The 26271-nt window shown below is 31.7% G+C and overlaps 1 protein-coding gene across 1 annotated transcript in view; it reads left to right on the top strand.

Moving 5' to 3' along the window:
- Positions 1-26271, top strand: part of CNTN6 (contactin 6) — a 536373-nt gene that overhangs the window by 480481 nt on the left and 29621 nt on the right. Inside the window, exons 13-20 of the mRNA XM_074284067.1 lie at positions 1036-1211; positions 1570-1687; positions 3229-3387; positions 3481-3630; positions 8869-8939; positions 20255-20489; positions 20582-20697; positions 22161-22347. Of these exons, the coding sequence (XP_074140168.1) occupies positions 1036-1211; positions 1570-1687; positions 3229-3387; positions 3481-3630; positions 8869-8939; positions 20255-20489; positions 20582-20697; positions 22161-22347 (1212 nt within the window). The remainder of the gene's footprint in view (positions 1-1035; positions 1212-1569; positions 1688-3228; positions 3388-3480; positions 3631-8868; positions 8940-20254; positions 20490-20581; positions 20698-22160; positions 22348-26271) is intronic.

Here is a 26271-nt window from a genome sequence, read left to right as displayed (position 1 = left end):
TTTAAAAAGAATGAAAGAAAAGCCATGGTTCTGTGTTATACTTTCGACACTAATTAGTTTAGTAAAATTGTGAAGGACATTTCATTTTCCTGCATCTTACCTTACTTATCCACCAAAAGATGGAAAAAAAAATTTTTCTCCACAAATAAAGTGTACAATATTATTGCTTTTTTTCCTTAGAATTAAGAAGAAAATTTAAAAAAAAATAATGAATCATCTACTTGCTAGATATACCTGATAGTGATTATCTTCATATTTGAGTTGGTTACATTTATGACAATAGCACAGCATTAATCTTGTGCATAAAAAGGTGTCAAAGGAACCCTAAAGGTTGAAAATCATGCAAACTGTATTTATGCTGGAGCTTTTTTTATCAGTTTACCTACAAGGTAAATGTCTATAAACTGTGGAAGGAAAAATCCACTTAGTCTTTTACACTACTGATGAAGAAAATATTATTGGCACATACATTTGATTATGTCACTCCCCTATTTAATGAATCAAAATTTCTCCTTATTGCCTCTAGGATCAAATACAAATTTCTCTGACACTGAGAGCACTTCACAATTCAATTTCAAATGGCCTTTCCAACTTTTCCTTACCATTATTCCTTTTATGCAATTTTTTGAAACCGCCACTTACACAATTTTAAACTTAAGTATAAAGAAAAATCTTATATACAAATCTTGTCAATTATAATATTGTGTGAAGTTTTTTGTCTGAATCTTAATTCGAATATGTTGATTTAATCATTTGTAATTGAGAAAGTTGTAGGCTCCCCCAATAAGTTTGTGGCCTTAATGTATGTTGTTTCCTGCCTTTATTAAAAATATGTACAATTTGCTTTTATTTCTCTATTATAATACAATTTATCTTGCAATTGACTCAGAAATGATTTTAGAGAACAAAAAATAAAAACAATTCTAGCCTAACTTTGTCATTTTAAAAACTACTACACTGATTTTTGTTGTTCAAAAATCTGAATAAATCCACTTGTTTTATTTTTAATAATTAATATCATTTTGTTCTCAACAGAGAGGACCATAATTACTGTTCCACCCCCTCAAATGGATGTTACTGTTGGTGAGAGCATAGTCCTACCTTGTCAGGTGTTCCATGATCCTTCTATTGAGGTTGTATTCACGTGGTATCTTAATGGGAATGTTATTGACTTCCAAAGAGGAGTGCCTCACTTTGAAAGAATTGGAGGAGTAAGTTACTTTGTTGCAAAAATAAAATTAAGCAAGACCTTGGATTGCAGAAATATATTTTATCATTATTCTTCACATTTTCATGTGAATGGATATTCCCTGTTGCTTTATGAAGTTGCATCTGTTGCGTTCTTAGTGGTTTTATGTATTTCATAAAGATGCATATGTTACATGTGGTATGGTAATACCTAAATTGAAAAAAAAGTGATTGAACATAGCAAACAGAGGATGATGTGAGTGAATTTTTTAATTTCACAACTGTTTTGCTTTTAATAGTTGTAAAACTCTAGGAATATTCCAAATGGGAGACCTGCTGTGTGTGATTATGTTTTTATACTCATGCTTCTTTTATCTCCAGGAATCTGTTGGGGATTTGATGATAAGAGAGATTCAGTTGAATCACTCTGGAAAATATGTATGCATGGTACAAACAACTCTAGACAATCTATCTGCAGTGGCAGATATCATTGTTAGAGGTAAGAGTAAAACCAATCGCAATTATATGACATGAATATATTTTCAGAAATTGGGCAGTTTTAATACTTATCTATCAGTCATGAGAGGCCAACTCCTGGTAGTCATTCAATAAAACCTTAGGGATTAAGGAAAAATAGAAATCATGGACTTTGAATTAATCCGGTCTGGATTATTCATTTTTGTCTATTAAAAATCAGTAGGGCATTTTGTTGGATGGTGAATACTAATCAGCATGAATCATGTACTACTCTGAATAAACCAATATTATCTTAGGGTGGTTTTTTATAAATATTCTCTTATACCCTTCTATATCTTTGTAAAATTGTTTTTATGAATTAGATTTTGGAGCAAGGGATAGAGAGATATATCTTCTTTAGATTAGATTTTCATTGAGTCTAATTATATGCCAGACTTAAGAACACTATTTATGGAATAGTCTTAGGGACTTTTTAATTACCCTCATGTATTATATTATAGTTACAAAAGTGATAATATAACATCCCTAAAAGCTCTTGGCAAACTATATTATTAGGAGGAAAAAAAATCTATTTGACAAAATGCAATAAAATTATGAATGAAGTTTTGATTTTGGGTCCAGATAATCAACTTCATAAGTACACAACCTAGGAGATATTGTTAGACATTGTTTTTGTCCTAAGAACTAGAGTCTTATTGTACCGCCAATTCTATATGACTCAGTAATGTGATTTGACTACATTGGAGAGAATAACTTCCAGAAAAAATGAGGGGATACTCTTACTATATGCTGTATTGGGTGAAAGATATAGAAAACATTATTTTGCAATTAGCCCACCACAGCTTGTCAAAAACCTAGATAAGTTGAAATGTGTCCAGAGGAGGACAACTGGGATTGAGAATCTTGTGACCATATTTTATGAAGTTTATTTGAATATCCTAAAGATGATCATCAAGTAGAAGAGGAAACTAGGGGGACATAGAAGCTGTCTTCAAGTATACACATGAAAATAACTTGTGACTTTATGGAAAGGTCAAGTTTCAGTTTTTTTTTTTTTGTTTTGTTTTGTTTTGTTTTGTTTTGTTTTGTTTTGTTTTTTTGTTTGTTTTTTTTAAAAGCCCTAACAGGGAAGAAAAAATGAACGAGAATTGACAAGAGGTACATTTTGCTACAGTGTAAAGGTTAAAAAAAGGTTAAAAATAGTTTCCATCAACCAAAGTTATTAAAAATTATTATCTCAATAAGTGGTACATTTGCATTCATTAAAAGTTTTCAACAAAGGCTAGATGACCACCTGCTGTATTTGGTGTACTAGAAGTTTTTTGAAGAGTACATATTGAACTAGATGGCAAATACCATCTTTTTTGATTCTGATATTATCTGATTCTCTAAATATGTAGCATAAATTAACAAAGACTTTCAGAAAATTAATGCATTATCTATACTTCCATAAGATTCACACGTTTTGTTTTCCTTGACCACCAAGAAAAGAACTATTCCTATTCCAAAACCAATGATTCCAATATCCACTGGGATATTTTCATCAAATATCTTTTTTTAAAGGTCCTCCAGGTCCACCAAGTAATGTAAGAATAGAGAACATTTCAAGCACTACTTCTCAGCTCTGCTGGAGACCAGGCATTGATAATAATAGTCCTATTCAAATCTATACCATCCAGACCCGTACGCCTTTTTCTATAGGCTGGCTAGCTGTTTCTACAAGTAAGAAATATTTATCCTGTATTCTATTTTTAGAAGTTAATTTAATTTAGCTAATGTCAATACATTTGACTTATTCCCTCTGAATATTTTCAGTTCCAGAAATACTTAGTGGGAAGATGCACACTGCAACAGTGGTAGGTTTGAATCCATGGGTAGAATATGAATTCCGTGTTGTGGCCGGAAATAGCATTGGAATTGGGGAACCAAGTCAGCCATCCAAATTGTTGAGAACCAAAGCAGCAGGTAAGCACTAATGAATTCCTACAATTTGGGGCTCTTTTAATTAAATGTCAGTTCATATAGTAAATCATAATATTTTAAGTATTTAAATACTTAAAAGTATTCAAGTAATGACAAATCTATTTATCTACAGTATATTTAAAATGACATATGTATATATTTAATGTGTATACATATACTATATATATATGCACACATATATTATGTGTATATACATAATGTGTATAATGTATGTGTGTGTGCAGACAGATATTATTATTCCATATCCTGAAGAAACATAGTTTATTGGGGCAAATATCATGTACCAATCTAAATAATATCCTCAACATGTGGGGAAGCAACTTTATGGAGACCAAGCTATATATCCCTCAGAGATATCAACCAACAGCCATTCACTGGGAAGTCAAGACAGCCTTGTTTGAAAAGCAAGCCACTCTGAGGAAAGACAAGAGGCAGTACATGCTGGGAAAATTAAATCACTCTCATCACCATGAAACTTTGTATATGACATGGGACCATAAATGCCTGAACCTATGGAATAGCAATACTTCCAATTGAGTATCAATTAACCTTGTATCATAAATTTAATTTTTAATTGTGGAAAGGATACTATATATGAGGCAATGTCACAAGCTTTGTCATGGCATCCTAAAAAGTTATGAAGCATTTATCTCTATCAGGTGAAAATTCCCATATGTGTTGTCTCATCTTTAGAACAGGAGCTCCTTGAAAATACACCTTCATTCTATTTATGTTCCTACTGATTAACCATTTACACATAATAAGCAATTAAAAAATACATTCAATCATTCACACCAAATATATACAAAGCAGGTACAAAATGTAATGTCTGAGGGAGTGCCCTAATAATAAATAAGAAAAACAATAGTCAGGAAATTATACCAAGAAAAATGATAAAAGTAGAAATAGGAGCAGTGCATTAGGATCAGGAGAAAATCAGAGAAGAAACATAGTATGGGAGAAAAATAAGTTTTGTTTGTTTGATACTTTGTATATGTAAAAGTACATAATGTGTAATAAAACAAAAAACCTTAGCTCCATCATGAAACAATAGAAGAATAGAGTTAAAATAATATCTTTTTGCATCAACATTAAAGTGTTACAAATCAAGTATTTCTTATATGGATTTTTATCTGATATTGTTTCAAACTCCTAAATTTAATATGAGTTAATATTTTTGAGAGACAATATGCTAAATAGCTTGGTCTGCAATCATGGAATCCTTGCTGTAAATCTGCCTTCTCATGCACACTGCCTAGGTGATACTAGACATAATATTTAACCTTTTAGTTATTCAAGCAACCATCTAAGGCTATAAGATGCAGAGGAGGACTGATGTGCATTTTAAGTTTACTCCTCCAGTTTTCCTTATTCTAATGAAATTGAAGGACACATTTAAAAATGTATGCAATCGAGGCAGCTTGATTAATCTCTCTCTTTTTTCATGTATTATTTTTGTAGCCAAAATCTAGCAGAGTAGACATACAAATGTAAATGAGTTGCTGCTTGTTTCATTAAAATGTTGTAGCCAAGAATTAATTGAGCCTCTGTTAGTGCAGTGAGCCATACATTTCCATCTCTCTCAACTATGACCTACTTGAGGCTTCATCAAGCAGTAGTATATTTTTCCTATGCAAATTAGCTACCTCTTGAATCCATTTAACAGAAACACTAATTGAGCATCAACTGGTTCATAGTCCAGTGGAATCAGAGTAAAACCTAACAAGAAAGTTATTGCCATCTTTCTTTCCTTAATTCTGTTTGTTTCGGTTTCAAATTCTTGAGTTCATGGTGACATTTATTGTGTTTGTCATATTACATTATCTTAACCTTCTTAAGTACTCTATAGAAAACTACAGTGAGGAAGAAGAAACCAAATATTTTGCTCCTAGTGATTTCATAAAATCATCCAGATAAAGGTTTCGGTAGGTCATGTGTTGGCTTAATTTTAAATTGTAATATTATCTATGTTTTACTGTATTTTGCTAAATATTTGCCTATTACCTTTTAATCAGTTTCATGCCATAGTTGGTATTGTTGTGGGGGGATGGCCATATGGCCATGGCTTGCATGTTTGAAGGTTATGTTTAAATTTTCTGTTCCAGATGCTACTACAAGAGACCTTATTGGTCACCCATCTCAAACCTTTAATTTTTTTAGATATGGGAAATGAAGGCCCACTAATAAAATTCATGTCCCCACATAATATAGTCCAATAATGTTGCAACTAAGATTCAGAGTCAATTCTTGACTTGCAGTCATGTCCTTTATTTAATAGCTGACCTTTTGGCCTTTAAACAATACCTATATTGCCAGAATTCTAGTAACCAGAATTATTTAAACTGATCATTTGTACGTGTATAGCATAATACAAACAGTTGGTGATGACACTTACTTTTAAGGCATGCATTTTGATTGCTTGTACTATACTCTGAAAAAGGTATAGAGGATCCTAAGCTTACCACTAAGTAATTCAATGATAACAGATGAGTGATATTACATAATTTTTAAATAAAATGAATATAATAATGTATGTAGTCTGTGACAAAATGCATACAAAGCTGGCTTGTATTATCTGACACATCTTGATTATAAGACCATGACAAGTCACTTAACTTTTCATTGCACTAGGAAACTTGATAAGTATAAGCTTTAGAACAGTGGCTGATCTGGATTGGTGGAGATAGTTTATTCACTTGTACTACACTAAAGAAGTGGCTATGAGTTTAATCATCCCTCACCTTAAAAAGGTTATAGTTACCCTCTAATATTGATGTGATCATGTGAGAAAATGGATGTAAAATGTTTTGTAAATCTCAACACAATATAAGACTTTTCATCAGCTTTTGAAAAAATAATTATTTTTAATATATGTTACTTTATGAATCATACTGTGCAAGAAAAAAAAATTAGAATAAAACAGAAAAATCATGGGAGAGGAAAAAAAAACAGAACAAAGAAGTGAACACAGCATTCAATTTCCATAGTTGTTTTTCTGAATGCAGATGGCATTTTCTATCTATTGGGATTGTTTTGAGTCACTGAACCACTAAGAAGAACACAATATTTCATAGGTAATCATTGCACATTCTTCTTATTATGTACAATCAATTCCTGGTTCAGCTTTTTTCACTCAGCATCAGTTCATATAATTCGTTCTAGGCCTTGCTAAGATCATATTGTTCATCATTTATATAGAAAAATAACATTCCATTACCTTCATATATCACAAATTATTCAGCCATTCCCAAAATGATGGCTATCGACTCCTTTTCCAAATCTTTGCTACCATATTTTGCTACAAACATTTTCATGCATGTAAGTCCTTTGCCTTCCGTTATGATGTCTTTGAGATACAGACCCAGCTGTGGTACTTCTGGGTCAAAGGGTATGTACATTGGATAAACTTCTGAGCATAGTTTCAAATTATTCTCTAGAATGCTTGCATCATTTTACAATTCCACCAACAATGTATTAGTGTCCAAGTTTTCCCATATCTCATCTAACATTTATCATTAGTGTTCCCTGTCATGTTGGTCAATCTCAGAGTTGTGAAATGGTAACTTGAGAGTTGTTTTAACAATAGTGACATAGAGCATTTTTTCATATTATTATAGATGACTTCAATTCATCACCTGTAAATTGTCTGTTCATATCCTTTGGCCATTTAACAATTGGGGAAAGACTATATTCTTATAAATTTGGCATAACTCTTTATATATTTTAGAAATGATACCTATATCAGAAAATCAATATACATTTTTCCAGCTTTGTACTTCTTTTTAAATTTTGTTTCTTTTGGTTTTGTTGGTGTAAAATCTTTTTAATTTAATGTAATCAAAGTTATTCATTTTGCCTTTTATAATATTCTCTAGTTAAAGTCTTTTATGAGTATTTCCAAGAAGCCAATTTGGGCTTAGGATCAATTCATATTTCTCACTGAGATTTATTCTGTGGACATTTTGTCTTTGTCAGTTTGTATTTTTGTCTTCCCTGGCACATAGTAGCTTTCTATGGTCAAGATTTTTTGTTTGTTTCTTGTTTATTTCCTTCCCTTTTCTTTTGATATTTCCTTGTTTCTACTTTTATGGTCAATCTCTGCTTCTCATGTGAAAGGGATATTGTCTCAAGCTTCTGTGAAGCTCTGAGTTTTGGCTTTATATACAGGATGCCCTTATGTTTATGGGATAGCTTTATCTGCTCTTTTCAGGAAACAGTTGGTGTCTTAGAAATTGTTTTCTGAGCTGAGATTGGATACTACCTTACTGATTTATTCTACTAAATCAGGCTGTGATAAGACCATTTCACTGGCTTCCCCAGACTCTGTCTGAGCTGGGCTGAACACTCCTTCCAGCCCAGTGACACAAGCCTTTCTTGAATTTTTTCAAATAAGTCTTAATTCATTCTTTCTGACTCTTTTCAGATGCTTGGTTTCATACAATTCTCCTTCAATGCTTAGCATGATATGAAATCCAAAAAAGATAATTTCTAAGAAGTTAGAATATGTTTTCTCTTAGAACTGAAGCAATTTTACTTTTCATACATTGAACATATTATGAGATAAGAAAAAGTCATTCTGATACTCATCAATTAATTTCATTTTTCTTTTTAATGTTCATTTGAACTGATTGAAGTCATTTTAGTACTTTTATGGATTTTTTAGAATATATTACTCAAGTTAGTAGAAATTGTGATACAACAAAATGAAATTATCTTAAATCTTGAAATGAGAAGTGACACTGAGAAATGAGCTTTTTATATATTGTTTATTCTAGCATGTTATTTTTTAATGAAGGAAAAATTGTTTTAAAAGTTGAAATTTTCTGATGACAAAATAAAAGAAATAAATTGCTTATTGAAAAAAGTAATACAGTGCCTCAGTAACATGTTTACAGCACAACTGTGTAATTAGTCTGGGAATCAGCAATGTCACACTTACCATCTGAATGGAACATCATTTTGCCAATTAGTAGATGATGAATAATAATGTCAAATACACGATGTTACTTGGTTTTTTAATTAATCCTGAAACCTTCGTGCTCCTATACCAAGCACAATAGTATCCTTTATCTTAGAATTTTGAAAATACATAAACATAATTTATGCTTATTAAAAATGCAAAACTATTTTACAGTGACCTTATTCAAAATTTTGAAGGTGAAATACCAAACCAAGCATCTTTCAGGATGATGACTGTTCTGCATTTCTTTTTTAATTTAGTCCCTGTTGTGACACCAACAATCATTGGTGGAGGTGGAGGAAGTCGATCTGAACTCGTCATTACATGGGAGGTAAATTTAAGTTTGTTTAAATTATTTTCGATAGGAATAAAAGATATGTCTGGCCAGAAAGATTACAAGAAAAACAAACAAAAATTAAAATAGGTCCTTTGGTTACTGTTGAAATAGAAATATGGAAATTTAATATTACAGTGAAATTTGTTTAGAAAAAAATACTTTAAATATTAAAAGGAAAAAATATGTAATATTATATAAATAGTCCTTATGAATAAACATCATTCAAAATCTACATTCTTTGATTATAGGTCAACAGCAGTATATGCTAACTTAAAAATAAAACAAAAATAAAACAATACAACAGCACAATAATCCTTGATTAAAATCAGAATTTTATAGCTGAAAAAGTATTTTAAAATCTGGTTTTCTCATTTGACTAATGGATAAATTAATATCCTGAGAATTGAAATGATTTGTTTCAGATCATGGCAAATTAATGAAAGTCCCAGGACAAAATCCCCTATCCTGGGATATTTTCTCAAGATAAGATATGCTGCTTCACAGAGCTAACACTAGTATTTGGAGGATGAAAGATGGATAGCTCATTTGGTTGATGTTGTCATTATTTATGGTTAGTTAGGTTTGCTTTTGAAATTTGATAAGAAGATGGTGATAAAGTATCATCTCTGGTAACAGTGTCATTGGCGGAGGATCAAGCACACCAATGAAAATTGGACATAAATCAAGATATATTATGTATTATAGGAAAACCATGTGGTGTTTAGACTCAATTCTATAGTTTTCTTGGGCATGCTTGATGTCAAGAAGACACAAACTGTGTTTGGAAAAGCATGTAACCCTTTCTCTTTTCAGCAGATGGGCTGAAGATTAATGAAGCAACAGAGCAAAAATGAGTCCAAATAAACCACTCTATTTTGCTCTTATTTGGGTTATAGTATAATAAAAGTCTGATCAGTTCTGAAGCAGCTCTTATTCCCTTATTCAAGTACAGGGAATTTCCAAAAATACTTCTTGACTCTATTGGAATGAAATACTTGTTTGACCAAAAGCCCTGGAGCCTGCAGCAGGCAAAACTATTTTCACATGATGACTTGTCTGTTCAAGACACCAACTGCATTGTGAAATCTCCTAAGGCACTGGGGTCAGATAAACCATTTTCTACATGAATTCAAGGGGCTTATGGTTGATCCCAGATGTTATTGCATTTACCCTGTGGTAAAAATGCCCTAAAGATTTGTAGAAAATTAACTACATGTAAGAAACAACTATGCTCACTACATAAATTCTGATAACAACCTGGATGGGGAGATTGTAATATATACATATATGTGTATTATGTGTATAAATGTGCAGTGTATATATTTAAATATATGTTCTGTTCCCATACAAACATGTATATGTATATGTACAACACATGCATAAATGTGTTTAAACACATCTGTGATTACTTACATATGTAGATAAATGTATATATACATATGTATAAAATGATTTAAATTATGGATGTGAAATATATTTTTTGACATAGAAAGCTCTTCTGAACACTGAGATAATACTCTTTCTCAGAAAAAAGTTTAAAAGCACATGCTCCATAATCACCAACCTTGCTCTTAATGTAATAAACTATAAATAATAGATGATTATGATTTCGAGATTCCTCTTTCTCAGTTTCATTTTTATTAAAAGAAAAACAAAATGGAGAACAAATAATAATTCTAAAACAGAAGCAATTTGACCTATTTCATAATTTTCCCATTATAAATATTTAACTTATTAAGACTATTTAAATGCTATATTTTTTCTTCTAGTTTTATTACATGGCCAGATCTTTGACTACCTTTGTGTCTCTAAATATATTTTACAATTTTAAGTCATGTTTTGAATTATGTAAAATGGACACCAACACTAATTCTTCTAATGTTCTACAGAGTTTTAATAGTGTATTTAGAAGTTGCATACAAGTCTTTTTTTGTTTTGTTTTGTTTTGTTTTTGTTTTTTTTTTTTTGTTTTTTGTTTTTTTAATTGGGAGGGACTGAAATATTAGAACATTAGAGAGGTGTTACATTCTCTCTAATAGAATGAATATTTTTTTGGCTTGTAAATCAAAAGATTAATTAAGAAGGATATTTTTTAAAGTGCCAGAAAAAATATCATTGCACAAAAACAAAATAATAAAAAAATACAACACCCTTACAATTACCAATGGACATTGCTTCGATTAAAAAAAGTTTCCCATTTCACTCCACTTAAATACATACACAAGTGGAAGGTGTAGAGTACATTGCAAAGATCCCAGAAATCTAACTCTGGAAACATGAATTGTCATTCTATCTTTCACCAGTAGTCATGAGACCTTTATTCAGTTCCTTCATGTTGTAATTTCTTTTCTCTTCTAAATTTGAAAATAAGGAAATTTATTTTCGATGACTTTGAACTCTGTTCTAAAAGAAGATATGTAGTCAACATATACTAACTATTAATGCTTGATTCTCCTAGGTTAGGCATCTATCTCCAGTGACTGCAGAAGGCTGAATATAATCATCACTAATATTACCCCCTTCAGTATATTTATGTTGACTACCTACCTGAGTCACAGACAGTCCTGTTTTTTACAAGAACATCTTTTAATATCTAGAACCTTTTAAGGCAAAACATTTTTTATATAGTAGGTACTTAAACAATAGTTCCATAATTGGCCATATAGGAGTCACAGAAGATACATGTTTTCCTAGGATTTTGAACTTCTCAAATACTTATTGATTATGGAATAACCATTGGCAAATTATTGACCATTAGCCTCAGTTTCTTCATCTATAACAGAAATAAAAATATTATCTATCTAATAGAATTGTTGTGAGGATAAGATAATGTACTTAAAAAAGCTTTGCAACATTAAAATTACATACATTAAATAATTTTTAGCTTTAGACAGCAATATGTTTGAATAACAATTTTTCAGTGGCAATAACTACCTCTCCAGATAGATTCTTCCGTGCTTTCCTTTCTTACTACATTTCATTTCAATATAAAAGGAAGCTAACAGTGAATCTTTTGTTAGCTTTTTGGCTCTTATTTAACAAAAAGAGGTAAAGATAGAATAGGTAATTTCATTTGTTTCCACACTCGGCAATTTGGATTTAAGATTTTGTTTTAATAACTGACAAGACCAACCTTAATTGTACTTAACTAACACAAACAAAACATAATTCTTCTCCATACTCTGATAACTGACTAACCATCCTGATTAAACTAAAAATCACATAAACAACACAATAAATAAATAAATCTTCTAGCTAGTAGCTAAAACTGAAATAAACCTCTGACATGTACTTTCACATTTTGTTCTTCAAGTATGATATAACTGTGAAAGAGAAGAATAAAAATCAGGAATTAAGGGTATAGGAAGCTTTGGAGATTGTATCTATCTAATCTCACAACCAAATGTTACTCTTTTTTGATATACAGAAAACAAAGAATCCTCTCCTCCCACTCTCACCACCTGCCATCATCTAGTCAAGCAGTAGTCCTCAAACTTTTTAAATAGGGGGCCAGTTCATTGTCCCTCAGACTGTTGGAGGGCTGGACTATAGTAAAAACAAAAACTCACACTCTGTCTTTGCCCCTCAACCCATTTGCCATAACCAGTGGGCTGCATAAACATCCTCAGCAGGCCTGGGGCTATAGTTTGAGAACCCTTGTCAATATGGGAATTTCATTTTTTTTAATATTACTTCAACTCTGCCATCAGATAGAATCAATCACTTATTTCCAGAAGAGCCAATTTCCTTTTATATACTTTGTCATTTCTTGTAATATCTCAGATTTTAGGAGCATTTTATCCCACTTTTTTTTATAGTTTCACTTTTTTTTTTAATGTTTGGTAAAGACATTGCCAAACACTATGGATTATTTTCATTCTTTATTTTAGAGAAAATAGCATTATACTTAAATATTACTCAATTAATTCCTTCCGTGTGTTTTGCCTGTCTAATAGGAATAATTTTTTTCAAGCTTTCTCATTCCAATTTCTTTTCATATGTGAATTTTTACATATATATTTTACAGAATATAAAACCAACAATGACAATATTTTTATAATTTTAAAGCATTGGATCTACCTTTAAACATTTGGTATCTATATATTATTCATAACTTCCCTCATTTTCAGCTTAATTCTAAACTCAATTAGTCATTGGGGGAAACTTCTCTAAAGGTTAACATTAATTATGAGCAGTATTAATATGTGGACATCATATAGTGTAGGTATTGCACCTGTGATTTACTTGATATTAGAAATTCTCAGATGAAGTAATCCCCTCTACTAATCAAGTTGAAATCTTCATTATAACTTTTGAATTTAAAGATATAAAATATCCAATTGCCCAGCATTACATAACCAGTATGTGACAGGGGAAAGACTTGACCCAGTATTTCTTGATTTGAATTGGTCAGTAAAGATGCCTCTCAGTCATTTGAAGTACTTTCTATATATTTAGGTTTCTAAAAATTATGAATAAATATTGCTCATTCTTCATATGTAAGCTTACATTATTGATGTACAAAGACTAGAACTTCTACAAAGAGAAAAATCCAGAAAGAAAAATAGGGCAGAAATATGCATCCTTTACTATTCAGTGAAAGAATAAGAAATTGGATTGGGAAAATGATTCATTTGCAACTTATAAGTAACTAACTTATCTCTACTGATGCAGATTACTCCCTTTTCTCCCACTTACTGTCTTACACGGTTTTCTAAATCACAGTTCCAGTTCAGTTTAAATGACCTAGCCAATGCCATACAGCCAATATGTATGAGAAGTAGGACTCAAACACAGATTTTCCAAGTGGGAATGATCCCATTCCAATGGGATCGAAATCTCATTTTGATTCATAATTGCAATGGTCTGGCCTAGCTCCTCTGAAGGGCTCAGAATAAGTCCTTGTCAGGATAAGCAAGAGTCCTTGCCCCACGTTGTGGATGCCAATATGTAACTTGCTGTCCTCTCCAGAAACTGCCTATCTCCCTCTGGTCTAGAGGAGAGACTTCTTCTTCCTCTGGAGAGCCGCCTTAAGTCTGGCCCAGACAAGACTCTCTCTATCTCTTGATTGCTGCTCTTTTTTATCCTCCCGAGAATGGGCGTGGGATAACACAAGGGCTTCTGGGGAAAATTACTTCAACCAATGAACTTGCTCCTCCTAAGCATGCAAAGTCCTCCCCAGGAGGTCACAGAAGTAAAACTCCCAGTAAAGGCCAGAAAGAATTGTCAAGTACTGACTTAGCACTTAGTAAGAACCTAACACATAATCACATAATATCATATTATATTCCATTTCTATAATTAAGACAATTTATTAATTATTCCCCACCAAAAAATCCTAAGAACTTCTGTGTGATCTATCCTCTAAGACATATATATATATATATATATATATATATATATATATATATAAATGCACATGTAGGTATGTAAATAAATGTGTATGTGCATATGCTATGTATATTGTGTGAACATATTTGTGGGTAAGATTATATATTCATACTATATTATTAGAAATTAAATAAAGAATACTGGGATTTGGTCTTTCATATATTTCTTTAAAAATTAATCATTTCAATTTCAGGTCTGTAATGTTCATGGAGAAGGATTTTTTTGGGTGGGGGTAAAGGGAGCTTTCCATGTTATTAGGGTATTCTTTTTAAAATAGGATATTTCTATAATAATTGGTTGAGGATTGAAGGCTTGAAGCTAATAAAAGAATATTTATCTCCCACAACTTTTGTATAATGTCTTTAGTATTTTCCCACAATGGCTTTTACCTTCTTCTCTGAAAATTCCTTTTATATTTCTGCATATCTCTTGTATGTTGATAGTTGTTGACAGGTCTCCCCCATAAGATTTTCATGTGTTTGAGGGCAAAGATTGTTTAGTCATTTTTTTTATATCTTTAATGTTGAATAGAATACCTTGAACATAGTATTTGATAAATGATTCTGGATTGAATGCTGATTTACTCATGAAAACTGAGCTTCTTGTATCCAGGAGATATCACCTTTGATGACATGGTAGGCCCAACTTCTACCACAGAAATTCAAACAAGACAGTTGCTCCATGTAGTCATGCTAAATTGGAGATTTATGTTGACTGTAAGCAATTTCATTGCATTTGAGTAATGATTTAAGTTTATCAGAAAGAATGGTATTCCATTAATGTCAATCACATTAATAATATTAAAATATATAATTAATAAAATATTTTTTTTATTATTTTACACTGATAAGCATATAAGGATAAAACTGTGCAACTTGAAAAAATACATTCCAATCCAACCAATTTCTCCCATGAATGTCAGCCCAACTCATTGCCCGCCTGCAGCTTTTCTGAGATTAGCTATCCAAACTATCAATCCCTTCCCTATCTTTATTTGTATTATATTATATTTCTTTTATATTTCTCTCTCCCTCTTCCTCTCCCATTGTCTCTGTCTCTGTGTGTCTTCTCGCTCTTTCTTTCTCTCCCCCCAACTCTTTCTCTTTCTCATATATATAGATACATCTATATATATGACAGATGTATAAAAATATACATGCACACACACCTCCGGCTAAACCTGTCAATTTAAAAATGATGAAAATAAAGACTGTAGTGGTTTTGATTTGCTCTTGATCATTCACATATATAACAACTGGAAAAGCCTATATTTGAATCCAGGTCCTCTAATGTAACATATAGTACTTTTACTCTGTTGATAAACAATAAGATTGTCATTTTGTTATATGGGTTCTATGTTTTTTTTTTCACCTTTTTGTTTTTCTTTGTTTAAAAGAATAGACTTTTATATTTTCAAGACCTAAACATTCCCTTGAAAGCTTTCTGCATAGCTTTCATGGTATAATTTATTTACTGAGAATGTTGAGGACTTCATTCTTAACAGAGGATCTGTCCATTTTATCTGTGTATTTGATGAACAGTTTAAGTTAATGCATTTCTTTCCTAAGACCAAATTTATGTTAATATGTGTGATAGGGAATCATTCACTGCATTATTGGAACACCAGACTGTACCACATTGTGTAATACTATAAGGAACAGAGGTGGTCACTTGATTGAATATGGAGAGGAGAAGAAAAGAGAGGAGTATAGAAGAGGAGAAAGGGAAGACATATGATAGGAGAGAGGAAAAAGAGAGAGAGAGAGACAGAGACAGAGACAGACACACATACAGACAGAAACTGAGAGCAGTGAAAATTTTCACAAGAGACATGGAAGTTTAAATGAAAGACCTTTTTAAGGGGAAAGTTATGACTTCAGTGTGGAAATGGTGAATTTCACATGCCATTATTATATCAATATATAATCACCTCAAATAATAGGAAAAGTAGAGAAGTGGAATTAACATTCAAAACAGATATTAACAATGGATTTACATTCAATCATCATCCACTTAATCATGGCAATTCAACCTACAAATGGAGATGAAAAAAAAAAAAGGAAGAAAATAACAATAAGAGAATTGGGTCCAAGAGAAAGCCCCTTTCCATCCTTTTTGTTAACATTAATTTAATACTTAATAGGGTAGGAAATGTCCCATTCAAGTGACAAAGTAGAAGAAAGAATAAATAATTCAATAAATATATTAATTTGTTTATAAGAATTTCTTTGGCATAGGGCAATGGAACAGCTGATCAGAGTTCAAAAGTCATTGGAAAATAATAGAAAGTCAGTGGAAATGGTGACTGGATAGTTTTGTTGTTGTGAAATTTGATATTAATGATAAGTAAGTGTTGACTTTATTAAGAGAACCCTTTAATCTGAAAAACTAACAAAATTATGTACCATGTCAAGAGGATGCCCCCAAATTTAAATTAAATATATTATCCAGTCTCATGAAAGTTATAGTTTAAGGGTTAAACAAAGATTAATGTAATCAAAAAATAAAGAATAAGCATATTTAAAAGTTATCAAAAAGAATGATATAAAAAACAAGAACAATAAGAAACGATCAGAAGAACAGAATGCTGCAGAAGTTGACCATTGAATTGTTATTTTAAAGAATAGGCAAAAATTAAAAAGAAGAAAAAAGAAGGAGAAGAGGAACAACAATCCTAGAACTCTTCAGGGCATGGAAGTTTGCCTAGGTTATTTAGATTACAAAGAGGTGTAATAAGAAATAGATTCAGAAAGAAAGATACTTTAGTGAGGGTTGAGGAAGGGAGACAAAGAAATTTGAATCTTATTTGGAACACAGAAGGAAACTGATAATTTTGAGCAGAAGTGACATAAGCAGATTCAAATGGAAGAAAACAAAATATATTATGGCCCTATGGATATTAAGTGGTCAGTCCTTTAAGGAGGTTATTGTCCATTATTCATGAAGGTCTGGAATAATGCTATTGGTGACAGTAGGAATATAAAGGAGGGGAATATTCAAGACATGTCTTGGAGATGGAATTAACAAGACTTAGTAATTTATTGATTGAAAAATATAGTGCAGAGGGGAAGAGACAATACAGCCCCAACATTATTAATAGTTCACTAATTAGGTGAGTATCAGATAAATAACTATAAAGTCAGAATGAAGATCTGGTTTAGGAATAAACAAGTTATTTCTATTGTTCATTTTCATGTGGGACATGCCATATTGAGGAGATCATTAACAACAATATTTTATTTGCAGATGTCAATCAGCTTTTCAAAATCAGAAAATGAGAGATAAAATACAATATAATACACATTTCATGTCCATTTTTCACATGGAAATACTTTCAATGTGATTGTGAAGACCAAATTAAACTCATAGTCAAGAAAGTCCTTTTATCAAATTCCTCTCAGTCGGGGTATCAATAACTCAGTCCACCTAGCTATTGATGTGCTAGGCTTTGTCCTTAATACTACAGAAAGAAAAAAAATAAAACAATCTTTCTTCTCAAGGGAAGTATAGGGAAGAAAACATTCAAATAATGATGTATAAACAAATTTTTTCAAGATAAATTGTGAAGTCTCAGAAATAAATTATATAAAGATTAAGGAGAACAGAAGAATTCCAACAGATTCTGCTTAGAATTGTATTAATTTGTCATCTTACAGTACAAAAATACAGGCCCGTATTTGACATGTATCTTCAAACTTGTTTTGTTGTTGTTGTTGTTTGTTTCCTTGTCTACAGACATGTGATTATTTCACATTCTCTGGTTATTTCATTTCCTCCTCTGAAGAGACTCTGTGAGACAAGTTTCTTTTTATTTATTACAAGTTCTTCATGACTTCTGCTTTTCTTTAGGGCAATGAATTCAATATAAACATAATCATATTTATCCATTAGGGATTTATTTATTATTCATTCTACAAAGTCTATAGATAAAAAGTAGAAAGAGTAGGTAGTAAAAGAACTGTGTAAATGTTGCCAATCTTTTCCCTCCATTTCCTTCATCTGTTTTCCTTCTCCATTATTTCTGCTGATACAGACATGATCAATAGAAGTCTAAATTTGATCATTTTGAAATGTATATTTCTTTCTTTTATTCCATTTTCTTTATTCATCACACTATTGAAATTTATCTATGTAAGGGCTAAAAAGCCTCTGGAAGCAAGGAAGGCAGTTCAAGGCATGTGGGAGGACCTGAGGGATGAGAGGTTCTGAGGTGCAGGAGAGTCCTACATGGAGGTGGGGCACAGCCCCATGAGGCAGTGTCTGACTCCAGGTACCACGCCTCCCTCCTTAGTGCTCTCAAAGCCTAGCATGCCTCCCTCCTTCTTCTGAGGCCAATCCCATTATGCCAGGTTCCTAGAGGACTTCCCCCTTCCCCCATATCATCAGTGGGGTATAAATATGTGCTATCTCAGAATAAAGTTTTCTCTTTTGCTTCACCCCTACCTAATGGTGGTCTGTCTCTATGGGATCCGGGTTGGTGCCCGAAGACGGGTAAGTGTGGCCTAGCAGTGCCGTCAACGGACGGGCATTAAGAGTAGCTCTAAGAGGAGCTACCAGGTTAGAGTAGTCCATAGGGGTGTAACAATCTAGGTTTAGTCTTGGGCTATTATAAAAAACAATATTCAAAATTTTTCCATGGAGATTTGTTAGAAGCTAGAAGATTATCTACTTTCTTGGCCTATCTTTGGAGAACACAGAATCACCTTCATTACAAGGTCACATATTGGAAGAGAACTTTAGGAGACAAATACAACTTGTAATGTCTATAGACTTAAAGAGACATTTTCCAGTATATGTAAATAACTTATCTTTATAATAATGAGGTTTTATAGCACATTAATCTGAATGTTTTCTAAAAACCATTAGAGTTATAATATATGAATTGGTCTATGGTGCTAAATATGCATGTAAAACTTGAAATATTCTTCATTTAAAGTTTGATCAATTTATCCAAATACATTTCAGAAGGTAAAATTTGAAATTTCCAAGAATAGTCAAAAGAACAAGAATAAATATATGTTTTATTTATACTTTGATATTAACAAGTTATGTGAACGTTGTCTATTTGCAAGAATTCATTGGACTTTGCCAGTAAAGTTTTTTTTTAAGTTAAAATTAGTGAATTCTATGTTCCCTTATACTTCTGATGTATGATTCTTAAAAAAAAAGATAATAATTCATCTTATTTAAACATTTTATTAAAGAAGGAAAATACTTTATAATTATTAAATCTTTTTATTTTAAAACATATGAATGGATACTTTTTCAATATTAATCCTTGCATAGCCTTGTTTTCCAAAATTTCCCCTCATTCTCCCAATTCCCTCCCCTAGATAGCAAATAATCCAATATATGCTATACATATTAAAATATACGTTAATTCCAATATATGTAAACATATTTGTTCAATATCTTGCCACACAAGAAAGATGAGATCAAAAAGGAAAGAAAATGAATAAGAAAACAAAATACAAATGAACAACAAAATGAGTGAGAATGTCATGTTATGATCTACACTCAGTTCCCATAGTCCTCTCTCTGGTTGCAAATGGCTCTCTTCCTCATAAGATCCTTGAAACTGGCCTGAATCATTTCATTGTTGGATAGAGTCTTGGTCATCAGAATTGAAAGATTAACAGGGAAAAGAATGTTTCTGAGGAAGAAAACCTGAGATTACATTTTGGCTTGTAATATTATTTTTTGTGTGATCTTAGGAAAGTCATTTAATCTAGTAATTCTCAATGTAACCATTTATAAATAAGGGGGTTGGGCTAGATGACTTTGAAGTAGCTACTAACCTAACAAAACTAACTAATTTTGGCACAGATGTCAAATAATCAATGACTATATTACCTTTAAAATAAATATTAAAGGGCATAATTGCAAGTGGCCAATGTTTTCTTTTCTTCTTCCCAAAGTCAATCCCAGAAGAAATGCAGAATGGAGAAGGATTTGGATATATCATCATGTTTCGGCCAGTTGGCTCACTAACATGGACTAAAGCATCAGTGTCTTCTGTGGAAGCCTCAAAGTATGTGTACAGAAATGAGAGTCTTATACCTCTCTCCCCATTTGAAGTGAAAGTAGGTGTCTATAATAATGAAGGTGAAGGCACATTGAGTCCAGCAACCATTGTTTATTCAGGAGAAGATGGTGAGTAGCAAGGTCTCCTGGAATCATCAAATATGTTTTAGAAATGATTATACATTGGAATAATATAAATCACTCCTTTTTTGTGATCACAGAGCCTCAACTGGCCCCAACTGGAGCTTCTATACAAAGCTTTTCAGCCTCTGAAGTGGACATTTCTTGGAATGCCATTGCTTGGAACAGAAGCACAGGACGGGTGCTAGGTTATGAGGTAGTATCTGTTAAATTAGTTAAAGAAATGTATTTAGAAACCATAACTGACATTTTCCAGTTTATCCATCTATTTAGCTTTTTATGGAATATTGATAACTCTTGAGATCAGCTAGTCAGACAAAAGCAACAAAATAAAATTTTAAGTGGTATGTATGCATGTATATGTTTGATTGCTCTCCTAAGGGGATCTAATGAAGACTATGTACCCCTTTTTAAAAATAATGATTTACAAGGCATAAAATAAAAATGAATATTGTTACAAAGAAACTAAAAATATTTGCAAATAATTACCATAAGATGTTTTAAAAGGTAAGTTCCTAGACGCAGATTTTTTACTTGCTCTAGAGAAAAGATCATGTATAAGTTTGTGGAGAAGTTAGTAGATCTCTTGTTTTCATCCTTTATTTTGAAAAGAAATTAGTATAGAAAATCCAAGTTCATCTAGAATTTGGACTGTCTCCATCAGGGTCTGAAGGGAAATTACTGTCAAGAAGATGGAGGGAATTTGATTCACCTAATGCACTCCAACCCTTATGTCAACTTCATGGTGTCTTGTTTCTTCAGCTCTGCTGGCCTGTCTGCTCTGTGGGCCACAATTGTTTGATGGTTGCAGTGGTCCTCAAACTTTTTAAATAGGGGGCCAGTTCACTGTCCCTCAAACTATTGAAGGGTTGGATTATAGTAAAAACAAAAACTCACACTCTTTCTCTGCCCCTCAGCCCATTTGCCATAACCCGGAAGGCTGCATAAACATCCTCAGCAGGCTGCATCTGGCTGAAGGGCTCCCTATATCCACAAGAGTCACTTCCCTATATGATATCTCTGAGGGTGGTGATTCAAAGTAGGACCAGTATCTAGTATGTACAGTGGCTCCCAGAATTTCTGTGTTATTCTCAGTGTAAGTGTCAGTTGGCCAGCAGTTGTCACTGATAGGGAAAAGGAAACTGTTCTCTATCTCCACAAACATATATAATCTTATGTCTCTCATTGAAATTTAAGTTTACTTAGAAAAGCTTGTCCAATTGTTATAGAATGTCTTAGACTTAAAGAGGGCTTAATAAATATTTCTTCATTAAATTAACAAATGATATAGAAGAATATATTTAGAAGTTCTAAAAAGTGATTTTTAATTTTAAAAACATTTTTCATTTAAAAAATCCTTTAAAAATTCCAATTTTATAAAAAAAAAAAGCATCCTTATATATTAAAAAAGAACCCAGTGTTTCTAATCCCCTTAGTTAAATTGGAATTTACTATATTTTTGCCTCTTCCTCATAAATATTTATATTATGTCTTTTGAATTGACAGTTTCAGATAATATATATATATATATATATATGTATGTATGTATATATTGCTTTCCTTGCAATCTATAAATTGGATAACCCCAACTCTTATCTTTTCCAAACAAATTTGCAAATAGTTGGAAACAATGAGCTTTCCTTGTTTTTCAATGAATAGGTCTTATATTGGACAGAGGATTCAAAGAAAACCAGTTCTGGTAAAATCAGGGTTAATGGAAATATAACAACAAAAAGCATCACAGGGCTAAAAGCCAACACACTATACTTTGCAACAGTGAGAGCCTATAATACTGCAGGAACTGGGCCTTCAAGTGATCCAGTGAATGTCACTACTAAAAAATCACGTAAGTATTTAAGCAAACTCTATATATAAGAAGACAACATTGGTCAACATGTAAATCGATGAACATATAGCATACATTTTTGTATAGAACACTGACCCTGGAGCCAGGAATATCTAAATCCAAATCTGGCCTCAGACCCTTAATACCTGTGCAACCCTGGGCAAATTATTTAATCCTGATTGTCTTTATTTCCATATCTATAAAATGAACTGGAAAAAAATGGCAAACCACTCTAGTACCTTTGCTTAGAAAATCCCAAATGGAGTCACAGAAAGTTGAATAAGACTGAAATAGTTTAACAACAAAAATGTCTTTTTACACTTAGATTTAGACATGAATATAGATAATTTGAGATATATCTACCAATTGATGGATAGGTTTTTTGCTCCAATAAAAAATACATATTTGATTTTTTTTTATTTCCTAGAGATGAATAGATTGATTTATACTATTACCTGACATTAATTTGGAATTGTGTTTCTGGTTATGAATTCTTTAAAGAAAGGGGTAACTTAGGACGTACAGTCGACCCTGGAAACCTAAAACTCTGTATTTGTTCTCTTGTCCAATTTTCTTATTTAGATCAAAAGCTTATATAGAACAGGAATCATACCTGAAGTTTGTGTGTGTGTGTGTGTGTGTGTGTGTGTGTGTGTGTGTGTGTGTGTGTATTATACTTTCAATAAGTTATATTAGTCATAGTACAAGTTTAAGAGATACCTGTAAGCTAAATTCTCAATGGAATTATGGTCAATTATTTGATCCTATCAATGACTAGATGAGCCATTAGAGATCAGTGTAATAACTGATGTTTACATCATTTCAATGAACTAAAAAACATGTAGCCTGATACAGTCTATCGGAAGTTGTTCTCATAATCAAAATATGGGTTCTTATACTATGTCTGACCCTTACTGTGTATTGATGATAAATCACTTATAATATTCTAATTTTCAGAGAAAATACTAATTGCACTGATTCATCAGGGATGTTGCCTTACTTATGAGTTCTATATATTTAGAAAAATTAGGTCCAGTTCCTGTCTTCTCTCAAGTATTATATTTCCTTTGAACATTCCAACAACCCTATGAACTAGAAAGTGAAGATGTTTTTTTTTTTTTTCTCTAAGAAAATTTAATCAGTGGGGTCAGTTGTCGTGAAAAGCAAAATAGCATAGGGTTGAAGGGCTAAATCTGGATTTGAGAATACTAGGGTTCCCATATTACTCTGCTACTTACTAGCTTTATGGTCATGAAACAGTCAATTTATTTATCCTTAGATTTTTAATCTAAACAGGATAATATTGGAAAATTGAAACAGATAATCTTTAAGTTCTGATAAAACTCTAAATCTATGATTCTTATATCCTATGTGTCTCTTCCTTAATATCGCAAAGCTTGAGTAAGTAACAATACTAAATTCCGCTTATTGAAACTGAAAGCAGGGAAATAATTTTACAACCAATTTTCAATAAAGGCCCTATTTCTCAAATATATAGAGTACTGAGTAAAGCTTATAAGAACACAAATCATTCCCCAATTTATAAATGATCAAAGGATATGAACAGGTAGTTTTCAGATAAAGATATTAAATATTTTATTAATATGAAAAAATGATCTTAGTATGAATTAGAGAAATACAAATTTAAACAACTTTGCCTAGCAGTTTCGCTAAGATGATATAAAAGGAAAATGAAAAAAAAAGTTGGAGAAGATGTGGGAAAATTGAAGTAATTGTTGTTAGTTCTAAACTGATGCAAACATTTTGTAAAGCTATTTGGAACATTGCTCAAATTACTATAAAAATTTTAATACTACCACTAGGTCCATATCCTAAAGATATCATTAGAAATGGAAAAGAACTCACAAATGCAAAAATATTTATAGCAGCTCTTTTTATTTTGATAAAGAATTGGAAAATGAAGGGATGCCTATAAATTAGAGAATGGCTGAAAAGTTGCAGTATAATGAATGTAATGGAATACTATTGTTATATAAGAAATAATGAGTAGTCAGATTTCAGAAAAAAAAAAAATCTGGATTTAAATGAACTGATGCTGAGTGAAATAGAACCAAGAGAATAGTATATTCAATAATGGCAACATTGTGTGATGATCAACTATGTAAAGCTTAATTCTTCTCAGCAATACAATGAAGCGAGACAATTCCAAAGGATTCTTGATGAAAAATGTCATCTGCTTTTAAAGAAAGAACTATAAAGTCTGAATGTTAAGTTATTTTTTTTTCTTTCTTGAGTCTTTCCCCTTTCATTTTGATTCTTCTTTCACATTACTAATGTGGAAATATAAGTAATATTATTGTAAGTGCATAACATATCAGATTGCTTTCTATCTTAAGTAGAATTGAGAGGAAAGAACAAAAGTTGGAAATCAAAATCTTATAAAAGTGAATGTTGAAAACTGTGTTTATATGGAATTGAAAAAATACTATTAAGTGAAAAAAACACCTATTTATGACTTCAAGATAGGAAGAAAATTTAAAATATAAATCTTTTTCTCTTTCTCAGCGTTTCTATTTCTATGTGTCTCTCTTTCATACATCTCCAAATAACAGCACATTCCCTTACTTAAATTAGCTCAAATTCTTTATATTGTAGTCAGTTCTTTATTTTTCTCTGAGTATTCAAAAAAGAAAGAAAAATAGCCCCTTAACATATCTTATGTTTAAATAGTTTAGAACAATAAAAACATGAATATTTATATATCATACACATAAAGTAAAATTCATACAGATTTATTGATGGTTGCCTCTGATTATTAAGTCCATTAACAATCCTTCACATTTTTGTATAAAAGCTGATTGTTGTCATCCTTGTTGGAAATTTGCAAGCTCTTGATCTCACTCTGGTACTAGGCAATACCACTGGGGACTTGTCCTTGGTTGGAGCTCCAACAGACTGCTAGAGATCCAGTTTCTCTCAGCTAATTGGATGACTCTACAGGTATAGAAAAAATAGTTCCTCTCAGTTTGATATCTCTGCTCTAGTCACTTATTAGTGGAATTCAGGAAGGGATGGAGTCTGAATTGATTTTTGTCCTTGAGAAACACCCATATAACTCTCACTTCTTTGTCCTTGAACAGTACAAAAGCTTTCATTGCAAATGAAACTTCTCTTTGGCCAAAGCAGCTGTTATAATTGTTAGATACATAGTCCTTTTCTTGTCCTCATTGAATCTAAGAATCAGTTCTTGAGTCAGCAAGTGTGTCACCAATTTATTCCTTTGCCTACTCCTTAAAGAGTTGCAGAGTTTCAGTTCTGTGCCTGCTGGATTCAATAATTTCCTGATGAGTACATATCTGCAAGACCCAGTATTGTCTCCAGGTTGGAAGTTTTCACTGCTTTCTAGCTAATTCAATCCTGAGAGTATAGGAACATCTGTCTTTCTCCTTATGCTTAATTAGTCTGACAAAATGACATTTCATTTTCTTCTTGGATTTCCTAATCATGAATTAGTTTGGAACTCTTTCAAGATCTTTGGCATAGTATTTGTTTAGAATGAATCACTTCTTTTTATTCTATTATCTTTACTCGTGAGTTTTCCTTCTGAGATTTTCATTCTTTTTATTTATGATTTAAGGATACCTTTAAATAAAATCATTTGTATGGAATACACAATTTTGTTCTTTATGAAAATACCATGAATTAGAATTGGATAAAATATTATTTTAAAATGAAATTCATTACTCAGTAACATGATAATTATTTTATCTTATTGTTATGAGTGGTAATGTTGTCATTGATTGATCATTTACCTTAACTAGTTGATCAATGATACCTAAATATACTTCCTTTGAAGCAATCTGAAAAAGAGATATGAGCAATGAAAAAAAAAGGCACAAAAAAGTGATTTCTGTTAGAGCAGGGTAGGGAAAATCACTTTGGTCTAAACTTCCTGACTTGGGA

Source organism: Sminthopsis crassicaudata, chromosome 1 (assembly GCF_048593235.1).
Source record: "Sminthopsis crassicaudata isolate SCR6 chromosome 1, ASM4859323v1, whole genome shotgun sequence".
In the NCBI taxonomy this organism is placed as follows: domain Eukaryota; kingdom Metazoa; phylum Chordata; class Mammalia; order Dasyuromorphia; family Dasyuridae; genus Sminthopsis; species Sminthopsis crassicaudata.
Note: the sequence above shows the minus strand (reverse complement) of the source record. Positions and strands in the feature narration are given on the sequence as shown.